Raw genomic sequence first — 13,223 nt, forward strand, 5'->3', positions numbered from 1 at the left:
CCTTTAATTCTTCAGACGTGCCATGCCAGACTCGTCCTTGGATATCAAATAGAAAAGCAGCTTTTCTACTTGGCGATCATAATAGGTTGGTGGTTTAGAGCACGTCTGCATAGAAGTAATCCAGCTGCTCAAACACATTCAAAATTCTATTAATAAACATTACTAAGATCATTATTTTATTGTTCTGTTTGTACATTAACTATTGTGCTACCATGAATTAATGATGTCCCTGTATGAAGAGCCTCCATTTACAGCTACATCTTTAAGAATAATGCAATCTAGCACTTTACATATTCTGGGCTGCAGAATTATGTGTTAAGTCCAGTGTAGACTGCGAAAAAACTCCATTTGTGCAAGACTATCCCATAGTGTCCATAGGGAATGTCTTGTATTACACTTGATCAGTGCTGGAGAAGAATAGTACACACATGACAATTAGCCATACATCTCACACAAACCCTGCAAGATCAGATTTCAAAAATCTCTGAAACCTGTGACATTCACAACCCAACTGCATGCAGTATGGTCTACTTGGATGGAAGTACACATAATATAGGGAAGAAGGGGTTAAAGACAATGTGGTAGATTCCTTATTTCTGGTGCAGGTTTGGTCAGCAGTCTTTGTGTTCTTTTTTAAACAGTGTTTCTTTATTCGTTATTCTTGCGCATGTTTCTACATTAATGTGTCACTGTTTCCATTTGCAGCTTAATTTGCAGAAAAGGAAATTTACATAATCTTTCACCTGATTGAAGCAAGGATACAAATTGCGCCAAAAAAATAAAATAAAACGACAACTCCAAAAATTAAGCGCAATTTATGAATCTTGGTAACCAGATGCACGTTCATAGAAAATTTGAGCACACGCAAGTGATAAATAAAATAAAAATGTCTGATTGAAATATCATAAGCCCCCCCCACCCAATAAATCTAAAGCTGTTCTTTTCTATATTTTGTTGCACATTAGTACATTATTGTTTCCTTTAGCTATAATTTGAATGATAACTTTTTCGTACTTCAATAGATTAGTGACAGAAATGAAGCAGTTTGATCACCAGTTGTGGAAAGGACTGAAGTTAAGGGGTGGTAAACTAGGCATTTGCCCTGGTCCCCCTCTCTTAAAGGGGTCCCCTGCATGTGGACTTTTGTGGACAGAGGATGTACTACTCCTTTAATACCCCTTGGTTGAATGGCTGGGTAAAAATGCTTATCATCAGTCTAGTTATTCATCTCCTAATTCTCTTTTTCATATCTATATATCTAATCATTTATCTATTTAGCTTTTTATCTATATATCTACTATCTACCTATCTAAATCCTATCTATTATCTATCATATTATTCTATCTCCTATTTATCTATCTCTTCCTCTATCAATCATCTGTCTATCTCCTATTAAATAATCCTACAGTCCCATATTACAGATTGCCTTACCCTTTTGTATTTTTGAGTCCTACTTTTAGCTTTTCCTAGGGCCCCACTTTGTCTAAGACCAGGCCTGGTTGTGGAAACCCTTACGTACATTTTTATTTTTATATGTATTAGGGCTGCCAATAAGCTTTACAAATATAGCTGTACTAGTGTCATGTTTCACTCACTGCCAGAAAGTTATTAGTATGGCGCAGGTGAATTCCAACGACTGACAATGACTAAAAGCGAACTGCTAATATAGAAACCCCTTAGACTGACAAAGAGAAAAAAAATCACTGGTATGCAAGCTACTACGTTGATCTCATCTGTCATGCCTTTTAAAATCCATTCATTTCATTCTTTGCAAATTTCTGTTTTCTGGGGGGAAACAGGTGATACCTAACATAGCTGTCACTACAGTTTTCATTTTCCACAAATACCCTGAAATAAGTACTGCAAGATGCCCAGATTAGAAAAATTGATTGTTTGTGCTGAATACTATGAGTATTGCTTGTATTAGGGACAACAGGCAGGACAGGGAACCCTAAAACTCTAGCCCCCAAACAACCCTGCCTGTTTGCCTCTACATATCGTAGGTGATATGGGAGAACCACCAAGACTGTCCCTCCCTGCACCAAAGTGTGTACTCGTGACAAGACAGACAAACAAATAACTCAAAGGGGAGGTCAACATTCCAGCTCACAAATGAGATAGAATATAAAGTACAGAATTATACACAGAAGAATAGTCAAGAATGTAAGCCAAATATTGAAAGAACAGGAGTACAGAGGTACAGCAATCGAAGCACACACAGGGAATTCTTTAGAGTGGGGAGTCTGATTCAAGTGAGACTGGCAGAGCTCTGAGAATGAGAGTTTTAACCCAGGCCCGTTCAGAGCACAGTTTGCAGAGACCTGTGCAAGGTAGATTCAACCAACAGTCCAGCCATAGAGCACTGTTCAGCTGACTGAAAAGTACCACATAGAATTCAGTGTCTTCTCAGCTTGACAGTGCAGGAGAACCAAACATAGACATAACATTGGTAATGTCTTTTTTCATCCTGTGCCACTAAAGCAACATACAAGCAGTCCCCGGGTTACGTACAAGATAGGGTCTGTAGGCTTGTTTTTAAGTTGAATTTGTATGTAAGTCGGAACAGTATAGTTTATAATTGTAACTCCAGACATAACTTTTTTGGTCTCTGTGACACCTGGATTTTAAAAATGTTTGATTGCCATAAGAACCAGGATTAACAATAAAGCTTAATTACAGATGCCTTTGATAACTATTACAACTGTTTATTGTAGCCTAAGGATAAAGTACACTAAATTACCAACATCCAGGGGTCCGTTTGTAACTAGGGGTTACAACGGGTCTGTAAGTCAGGTGTTCTTTCCACTGTTTTTGGTGACATATGAGAGTTAAGGTCACTAGTTCAAGGATACACACTAGGGCTTAATGATCTTTACCTGGATAAACATATTAATAACATATCATATTTATTGATCAGTTACTCTATATTAGATTATAAGGGGTCCAGATCAGCTGTTCTCAGAGATTAGAACAGCAAGGTGACAGCTCCGCTCTCTGTATAGCGGTCAGAATAGGTCACTGCACATCAGCTGCTATTCATTTAAAGGGGAGCTAAAGCAGCATTGCTTGGCTTCAGCCACTACACAGATACTGGAGCTGTCTCCTTCATGTCCCATTCTCTGTGTATAAGCTGCCGAGGACAGAGCTCTATTAATTTATTTTTCAGATTTGTTTTTTTGAAATGTGATTTATAGCAAATGACCTGAATGTGATGCAGAAATCTCAAGCTATTGAATGCAGTCCAAGGTGAATACATGGCTAAAGCATGTACTAAGGTGTCAGATTCCATAATAATCCCCGGATAATTGTGTAAGGTGATGGAAAAGAACACCACTCATTATGGTCCACTCCTGTTTCCAAGAGAGCAGTCACTCCACCTTTCCAGTTCTCCCAGTGCCAGCGGCTCCCATAGAGAGATCGCTCCCTCTAGCGGCGGAGAGGCGACGCTGCAGCCCCTGCAGTGAGCCCGCCCCTGCCTGTGTCAGACGGCGTCTCCCCTGCTGAAGTTTGCCGAGGTTTCCTCTCCAGCCTGCCCTTATCTTAGTCTGCACGTTGCTTCTGGGTGACTAATAGCACAATAACAATGGCTGAGGATCATATCAATTGAAGGCTGTTTACAAACTCTATGGCGGCGGGATATAAAGAGCAGCAGGGCAGCTGGCAGCATCACACTCACATCGGGAGCTCCCAGGAATAAGCAGCTCTCCTCTACCTGCTACTACTCTCCCTGGATTCTGCACGGCTCGGAGACTTTTCTACACCTTTATAGCTATTTTATCCACTTTATTATTTATTCATTTTACCTTTTGGGAATTACTTTCTTACCCATCCTCTGCATTGACAATGGGTCTGGAGATGATGATATATCTGTTCTTGACTCTTCTTCAAGGCACCTGTGGAACAGGTAGGACCGATGCCTCTGCCCACGTTATCCAATCATTTTTCTCATCTTGTGGCACCTGGCATAGCTTGGCATTAGCCTGGTTATTAGCAGGAGCCTTTTCTTAGTTTCATCATTTAGAGGGAGAATATCTGCAAGTCCCCAGGCACATGGGGTGACAGGTGGGGTGACCTCTGTGGAGTGCTCATCACATTCTTAGCTGTTCTCCCATTCCTTCAGAGATTTATGGATATAGCCTGTATGGTGGAGCACGATGTGGGATTATCAGGGGATCCCTGCATAATCCCTCTTTTGTTATTATGCAGACAATGTATCACCCCTATAAACCCGCTAATTGCAGCCACTTTACTCCCTCTTTATAGCTGCGCTTCAGCGATCAGGTGCACGGGATTAGGAGACAGGGAGATCCGGGTGACAGGTTCAGCCGGTGTTGTGGGAGCCTGAGCTGCACTTTTATAGAGCACCTGGGATCTCCGAGACCGGGCTGTGCACTACAATCCTGCTGCTTCCCATCACAGGATCCATAGACAGATGTGTGATACATATAGCAAGAGAAAGGAAAGGTGAGGAAATCAGAAATGCTAAAAAAGGTGCTAGATCTATAAAAATATGACACAAATGTACTGTAAGGACAAAGGAAAATCAAGAAATGGTAGGGCGAGAGATAGAAGAAAAAAGTGAAAAGTAGGGAAGCCAAGCAGAAAGAAATGTGATACACAGTAGATTCTTTATTGTGTGAGAAAGAATGATAGCCAGATATTTGTCTAGATAGAAAAGTGATAGTAGATAGCAGAGCAGTATTGATAAGTGATAGATTTATAGGTAGACGCTGAATACTTGTCTAGATAGAAAAGTGATAGTAGAAAGCAGAGCAGTATTGATAAGTGATAGATTTATAGGTAGACGCTGAATACTTGTCTAGATAGAAAAGTGATAGTAGATAGCAGAGCAGTATTGATAAGTGATAGATTTATAGGTAGACGCTGAATACTTGTCTAGATAGAAAAGTGATAGTAGAAAGCAGAGCAGTATTGATAAGTGATAGATTTATAGGTAGATGGCTGAATACTTGTCTAGATAGAAAAATGATGTGATAGAAAAAGGCAGAGCAGTGCAGATAGCTCACAGATTTATAGATAGATGGCTAGAAATATGACTAGATAGAAAACTGGCATGGAAGTGATGGAAGAACAGAGTAATAATAATAAGTGATAGATTTATAGGTAGGTAACTTAATACTTGTTCATATAGAAAACTGGTATTATATTATAAAAGTAGAGCAGTATAGACAGATAGATGGCTAGATACTTAACTACATAGAAAAGTGCATGAGAGATAGAAGAAGGCAGAACAGTATAAATATGTGATAGATAATACAGAAATGTGTCAAAGTGAGCAAAAAAAGCTTGATCTAGATGGATAGGTGATAGCTGTGAGGTGGATAGACAGGCAGAACTTGTAGGAAACCAGTGATGTGTCCATCAAATTTTTACTGGGTTTTGTGTCTGCTGTGATAAAATGCTCCCTGGCACAGAAGCAGAAAATAATGTGAAATCTCATAAAAGCAGAAGGCTGAGCAGATAACCAGCGCTAAGACTCCTATAAATAGCTAGTGACATGTTTTATGTTAACATTGATTTAGCAGCAAAAACAAATATGTGCTAGAAGTGAGACAGTAGCTGCAGGAATCCTAATATTTGCGAGTTATTATTACCCGGGCATCTACCAGTAAGCCTCCCCTCATCTATGATGTAGTACCCACATAGAAATAAATATCATGTATGTGGTGACATGTTTCGTCCTGCCTGCTGCTATTATCATGATAGGAATGCATACACGGCATTGCACAACAATAAGCTCCAGCTGGAGTTACATTTCCTTATCCCGGTGTAGCCATCACACTATCACCACGTGAGGTTCCCCATACGCCCCATCATTATCAATAGGGTCATTTATCTTGGGAATGAAAGTTTGTTGCGACCTTTTTTCAGTGTTGCCTCTAATACATTTTTTAAATCCAGATGTGGATGTATGAAGAAGTCACAAATTTATGCACAATCGCTGCAAAAAGTCACAAAAATCTTCAAACTCATATGACAATATATATCTAAGATAAATCAAACAAGTTCAAAACAAAAAGACAAATGTCCCGACTAAAGATAAATGGCCTCTTATGTGTATTATCTCCAGTGCGGTATTTGTGATGAATTGTATCAATAATTTCATATATTTAGACTCAATTCTTTCCTGATTAATCTGCAGGGACAAGAAGCACTTTCCTGTCCTCCGAAGACTCCTCTCTAACACAAGCTACAGGTGCTCATCATTCCTCTGGCGCCCCCTTGAGGCCACGCAGATTTAAACGCTGCTCATGTTCGTCCTTGATGGATAAAGAATGTGTCTACTTTTGCCACCTGGATATAATCTGGATAAACACTCCAGAGTAAGTGCTGCTTCCATGCTTTAGGTGGTTTGGACTGATTCTATTTGCTTTCCCAAAATGAGACTACTTTTAGCATTAAGTTCTAAATTGATCATTTTGAGTACCACTTATACATCTATGATTATAAGATACAGTTATTGTATCTACTTGTGATACCACTGATGTGTTGTACTTGGTCTCTTATTTTGGAATGAAAAATGTTTGGAGAAATTAATTTATGTGATGAGGAACAAACTGGAGCTATTTCACAATGCACTGTCATAAAACTTTGGTAGTCTGACAATTGACAGCAGGTAATGACCATTCGGCACACCCAGTCTGTCCAATTCGTCGTACGTACTAAAAGCTTACTTGGGATATCCTTTTATGGTTGTTTGCTAACCCCACACCTACACCAGCATTTTGTAGCACTATGATGGATTTTCTAGAAAGGATATATACTAAATATTGTGCTGCTAATTCCTTAAGGACATTAATGGATTTTTTATTAACCTGAAGAAGAATAAGACTTTAAGCAGATGCACAAATGTCTCTTATAATAAAACTTATTTAGCTCAGTACATATGTAGCAATCACCTAATATCAATGATAACGATTGTTGTATAATGCTTTTTCTTATTACATTGTATGTCAATTATGGTGGGCTTGTGCTTATCTAAGGAGGTAGTCCGGACAAACTAAGCTCCAATGTAAACCACAGAAGATTGAAATCAGACAGTGGTCATTTTGGTGGTGTAATGGATCAAGACTAAACACCAACAAAAGATAATAGTGATTTCTATATATGTTAACACCACAAATGAGTATCTGCTATAGACCAGCACACAAATAAATAGGGTACTGCAGACACATTGAAGAATGACTAAATGTTCCAATAGGGGAGCTCTGATATGAGTGCTTCTGTTAGCGCTTCAGCAGTACAAAGTGTGACTAATCGAAGCGCATTGGCCTTGTTATTTGTTGACACATAACTAGAGAGTTTTCAAAAGCAGTAACTATGTATGATGTGCCCGAACCGATAGCGTAATATGCTAAGCTGTAAATATTTGCCTTACTCTTTACCTCTTAGGCATTTACAGTGAAAAACTCCTAAACTGTGATTTAAGAACCATTAACAAGCTATTAATTGAAATACAGGTTGCAACCTGTAGAACTTGCTGGTATGCTGCTGTGAAACTTCGGCTTACAATTTGTGAAATTGTATGTCATTAAGCGAGCCGAAAATTAAGGTCTTTTTATGTAAAGGTTACGTGTAATGTGTACTGTGTGGGAATTTTCTCTACACGCTGCCATTTGCCAAGTAGGGATGTGGAGAATGTATTGAAATCATATTGATTAATACATGCTTCTAGCATGGAGACAAGTAGAGGGGTCATTACTGCTTGTCAGCCATCTATTTTACCTGTGTTTCACTAAGTAGCTGCTGTAATTTAGTTTGTGTTTGTTCTTTACCTAATGGGATTTTAATGAACAACATTTATTTTACAGAAAAACAGTGCCTTATGGACTCGGAGGTCCTCGTCTGAAACGTTCACTGCAGGACACAAAGCCAGAAAAAGTTCTCGAGTCTAGTAGCAGGTGTATCTGTGCCAAGCGTGAGGACAAGAAATGCCTGGACTTCTGCCAAAGTGCTGCAGATCTCAGGTGTGTGCAAATATTTTAAGTCTGAAAAAATGACAGAGCGAGCCCTGAGTACACCTGTAGCAGAGGCTGGCTTTATCTTAGAAGCGTGTGTGGAGAAAAGGTGTTGCTTCAATCATAACTTACATTTCTTTGTTTTCTTACACAGTGTCCAGCCTTCCACAGAGAAAGAAACACACCGGGTACAGAAGGCCAAAGTCTGCAGTGGACTTCTATTGGGTGGACAGTGTGTGCAGAAACTACATACTCACACTAAAAGGTGAGCAAACGGCATTGTAAAATAGAGACAGACCATAAACTGATTCACAGAAAACTGCAAAGGCATTTACACCTAGATAGTTGAATTTAATGGATGTACTCAGAGATGATCTTGCAATTGTAGCCATTGTAGCAACCTGTAGGTCATGTGTTCAGCACTGCATATTATCTAGGTTATATTGTAGGCCAAAGTGAAATAAGCATCTAAAGAAAAAATGAAAGTCCATACACTTAGGCCCCTTTCACACTTGCGTTTCTCACACGCGTTTTTTGTGCATGCTTTTGACGCGCAGAACTTGCATTGCACTCTGACCCATTGTAATCAATGGGTCTTTTCAGACTTGCATTTTTTTTCACGCACACACGCGCCTTTTTTTTAACGCACGTTTAAATCTCGGCATGCTCTACTTTTGCAAGTCCCGCGCGTGAAAAACGCACCATACAAGTCTATGGAGACGCATCAAAACCGCATTGCACTCTGAGACACTTGCAAGTGCAATGCAAGTGCAATGCGTTTTTCACGCATCAATTGCCATAGAAAAGATAGAGCTCAGTCCTGAGTCCTTTCACGCGCATTACCTGCACGTGAAAAACGCATTGAAATTGCATTGAAAACGTGCGTGAAAAACTGAAACACTGAACAAACTCTGACGCAAGTATGGAAGGGGCCTTAGATTTACCCTAAGGCTTGTATATATATATATATATTTCAATGCATAGGCACTATATTACAATTGTATTAGTGAAAATATGTCCATATTTATAGGCATTGTGTCTTTAAAAAAGCACCCCAAAGTTTTATGTCCTCCCTCTTGGCTTGCATATTTGTAGGTTTATCCAAGGGGCAAGGGTCAGCAATCCTTTGTTTTGCTGCAGCAAGGATATAGCGCAAAGGCACTTGCACCTTAAGGTGTTTACTTAAACATATTTATTGTGAAGGTTGCACATCACAGTTATATTGAGTTATGGAGGAATATTTCAAAATCTAGACATAAGACAAGTATTCTTGATATGATTTATCAAAAGAACCATGATGATGACATCTTTTGATGTATCATACTTGCGTTACAAAGAAACTTCCATTTCATTTAGTTTTGGTGAACATCTTTATTCAATGTAACAACTTGCGGCTTCAGCTCATAACTACAAATTGTATGATCTAAAAAATAGAAATGTATGGAAGTGAAAGAAGTGAAAACTCTTTTCATATCTATGAAATTAACCAGAAATCTAAATTATTATTGCAGAACGGAATCCATCAGACAAGCCATTAAAAGATCATATATCTTTGCCAGGCTACTGAAGAACCTTCAAGAGATGAAAGATGAGATGCGTCCTTGGGCACATAGAAAGAGAGGAATTTGGAAACCTACAATAACAACATAATAGTTGAAGAAGTGAGAACTGTCACCTTCCACAGCGTGGGATGCATTACTGTCAGTAAAGGCGCTCAGCACGCAGATATTACTTTTCTTGGTGGCTAAGTGCACTTAATTTATGAAGATATAATGAGGATCTGAAACTACCATCCAGCTTCAAGATGGACATGTGAGTTGGATGAAAGGCAGGAATCCATACTGAAATAATGTTGCTGGTTATGGAAATGAATGCCATAGGAACGTGTCTGCGTTAGAACAGAAATTTTGACTAACCTGCCAAGCAACATTCATTGCTACTGACACTGACAGTAAAACACTGGAATACAATATAGAAAACTACATGCCTTATTCTACATGAAATGCTGCGAATGGATATATGTGCATTGCAGATAGACTATTAAAGCTATGCCATTGTTTGAGAGCGTATTACATATCGCATACAAGTCTACCTCAGGTTTACTCCCTCGGAAGGGCCTTCTCCCTGCCTATATTTTAGCTTGTCGTGCGAAAATACCTTATGTCTTAATTCTTGGTGTGAGCTACTGGAGCTAAGCAAATCTTTGATATGCAATAATCCCTGATTTGTTTAGTGACTGATTGGTGTGATCATAATAAGCAAAGAGTAGCACCGACTGCTACTCACACAAGCTAAAACATTTTTTTTTCATAGCAGTTATTTAATCTGCTATATTTTATCTAAATTTATTATGTGAATATTTTAAAAAATATTTATATTATTATTTGTAAAACAACTATATTTACTGTGTTAAATATACATTTTGATAGGCCATATTGGTCTATGCATGTTTGTATTTCTGTATGAAAAAAGAGCTTCATGCCTTCAGTAATAATGTTAAAATAAATATTTTGTAACCTGATAAATAACATTTTGTGAATTAATTTTTTTTAACAGAAACTGTGTGTTTGTGAATGTATTAGCTTGAATAGTCATAGTCCATAAAATATTTGTATTCACTGTAGTAACCAAAGACATTTACCACATTTACAGCCCTTGATGGCATCATGGAGATCTGGGAGGGAAAATCGCTATAGAATTTCACCAAAATTCACCAAGGAACAGCAGAATAGAACACTTTTGTAGTAAATGTCAGTAGGGAATGCACAGGCCTTTGCTGGCTGATTGGGTGAAGAATGCAAGGAAGGAACCACATATTGCTGAAGGAGATGTTGCATTCACGATGCCATATTGTTGTATGAGAAGACCAACTCCAGCTGCAGAAAACATTCCCCGAACCATGACACAAACTACCACCTTTCACTAACTTCTTTATAAACACTTTTGGTTCAGTCTTTCCCCAGTTTGTCGGCGAACATATGGTTTCCCATCAGATCCAAATAAATGAAATGCTCTTATACATTGTGACACTGCATGATGAGACAGATCCTTATTGAGTTGAAGGCTGAAATGGCAAGCAATTCCAGCTGTAGTGTTGAAACAATTACCCATGGAGATTCTCCATATTAGCCTGTGCTCTTGCATTTTCTTTCAAGGGTGACCAGCATTCTTGGAGGACTTGAATGAGTTTGCGATGTTGTAAAGATTCAATATTCTAGAAATCACAGACTTGGAATGACCAACTTCTCTTGCTATCTATGGCGGATAAAGGTACTCTTTTGGCCGTTATCTGGACAACCTACTGCTAGAGATTTTTAGTCAGTTTGGAATGGCACACCATGTTTACAAAGGCTGCCAGCTAAATAGGGTTTGTCAGATAATTATGGAAATTGACACCAGGTGCCAGATTAGCTTTCAGGTATGCCAAAATGCTCTATAATTTTGATCAGTGTTCTTTTACAATTTTCTTATTTGCATTTTTATTCTGTGCTTTGGAATATATACAATATATGAAATTAGCTGAAAATACAGCTATTTTACACATGTTAGGATATTTTCACATATGACTACACAATGACTTCGAAATTTAGGGAATTGTGTGGTGTTCTCTAATTTTGATTTTTTCATTTTAATGGAGGAACTAATAAATTAGATGATAAACACTAGATAATACTTTAAAAAGTAAAGTTTATAATGAATTTTACCAAGTTGTTATATTTGTTTCCCCCCCTTTCAAATGAAGAAGAATGACCATATTGTGGTGTTCTTTTTCTTTCCAGAGAACATTTTCTTTTATGAAGCTGCTAGTCAGGAATCATCTTTATAAGCAGCAAAGTGAAGAAAGACTAACTTCCTTCTGTCTTTGTTTCACTTATAAGTTTTCATCATTTCCAACAATTCTCTGTGTTATCTCATGAAGTAACTTACCAGCACATCCAGTGTGGGTTATACAAATGAATCCACTGAGCTCTGCATAGTATGTACATACAGGACTATTTAGATACTAGCCTGGCAGCTTTCTTCACATGGAGGAGCAAAGAGCATAGAATATGTAGTAGAAACCAGCAGTAAAATAGTTTAGGGAAGTGCAGTGTGTGCTGTGTGCTAAGTGTTAAAACTGTGCCTGCTTTGAAAATAGTGTCAGGGAGTAGGAAGTTTACAACACAGTTTGAGGTGCAGAGAGAGACAGAGAAAGTAAGACAGAAGCACAGACTGTGATGGAGGCATTGGTAGGGATCAGTGAAGCCCTAGTACACTATTCTTTGGAGGAGACTTCTTCATTCACAGAGCTGCAGACACAGAGCTCTCCTCCTGGCACAGACACACACACAGCATCACATAACCTTTCTCCAGAGTAAGTAGGAAAAAGAATAGAGATGAGCGAACATACTCGTCCGAGCTTGATGCTCGTTCGAGCATTAGCGTACTCGAAACTGCTCGTTGCTCGGACGAATACTTTGCCCGCTCGAGAAAATGGCATCTCCCGCCATTTTGCTTTTTGGCGGCCAGAAACAGAGCCAATCACAAGCCAAGAGACTCTGCACTCCACCCAGCATGACGTGGTACCCTTACACGTCGATAGCAGTGGTTGGCTGGCCAGATCAGGTGACCCTGGAATAGACTAGCCCCTGCCTGCGCTGCTCGGATCATTCTGTGTCTGGATGCCGCTAGGGAGAGAGCTGCTGCTGGTCAGGGAAAGCGTTAGGGTGTTCTATTAGAATAGTGTTAGGCAGGAGTGATTCTACAAGAACCCAACAGCCCTTCTTAGGGCTACAATAACGTTATACATTTTTTTTTTTATTTGCTTGTGGCTGGGCTTGCTGGCACTAGTAGTGCAGCTAGTACCATATTGTGAGGAATTTGCAGGGGGACTTGCTACCGTTGTGTTTAGCTCTTAGTGACACGCATATCCACCTCAAACACAGAAGTGGGACAATTTATTAGGGGTTTGAGTAGAATTAGGCAGAGTCTGCTGATTTTTTTTTTTTTTTTTAGCTGTATTTCATTTTATAGCTCAAACTCCTCTTGCAAAGCAGTGTGCTCTCATTGTAGGCTACAAAATAGCCTTAGGAGAACCCCAACGGCTTACTTAGGCCTACAATAGCGTTATATTTTCCTTTTTTTGGTTTGCTTGTGGCTGGGCTTGCTGGCATTAGTAGTGCAGCTAGTACCATACTGTGAGGAATTTGCTGGGAGACCTGCGACCGTTGTGTTTAGCTCTTAGTGACACGCATATCCACCTCA

The 13,223-nt window shown here is 39.1% G+C and overlaps 1 protein-coding gene across 1 annotated transcript; it reads left to right on the forward strand.

The window, feature by feature from the left end:
- Window positions 1-3,515: 3,515 nt before the first annotated feature.
- EDN1 (endothelin 1) lies at window positions 3,516-10,483 on the forward strand. Its single transcript, XM_072152608.1, has 5 exons — window positions 3,516-3,904; window positions 6,164-6,344; window positions 7,833-7,988; window positions 8,134-8,244; window positions 9,491-10,483. Exons 1-5 carry the CDS (start codon window positions 3,844-3,846, stop codon window positions 9,627-9,629), a joined length of 648 nt encoding a protein of 215 aa, XP_072008709.1. The 5' UTR covers window positions 3,516-3,843; the 3' UTR covers window positions 9,630-10,483.
- Window positions 10,484-13,223: the final 2,740 nt, after the last annotated feature.

The sequence above is a fragment of the Engystomops pustulosus genome, chromosome 5 (assembly GCF_040894005.1).
Source record: "Engystomops pustulosus chromosome 5, aEngPut4.maternal, whole genome shotgun sequence".
Classification (NCBI taxonomy): domain Eukaryota; kingdom Metazoa; phylum Chordata; class Amphibia; order Anura; family Leptodactylidae; genus Engystomops; species Engystomops pustulosus.

What these genes read in the sequence shown, in the direction of transcription:
- EDN1 (XM_072152608.1), top strand. Translation starts at nt 3,844, where the DNA reads ATGGGTCTGGAGATGATGATATATCTGTTCTTGACTCTTCTTCAAGGC. An exon ending in TCAAGGCACCTGTGGAACAG is followed by an intron (nt 3,905 to 6,163) that starts GTAGGACCGATG and finishes ATTAATCTGCAG; the next exon opens with GGACAAGAAGCACTTTCCTG. An exon ending in ATCTGGATAAACACTCCAGA is followed by an intron (nt 6,345 to 7,832) that starts GTAAGTGCTGCT and finishes TTTATTTTACAG; the next exon opens with AAAAACAGTGCCTTATGGAC.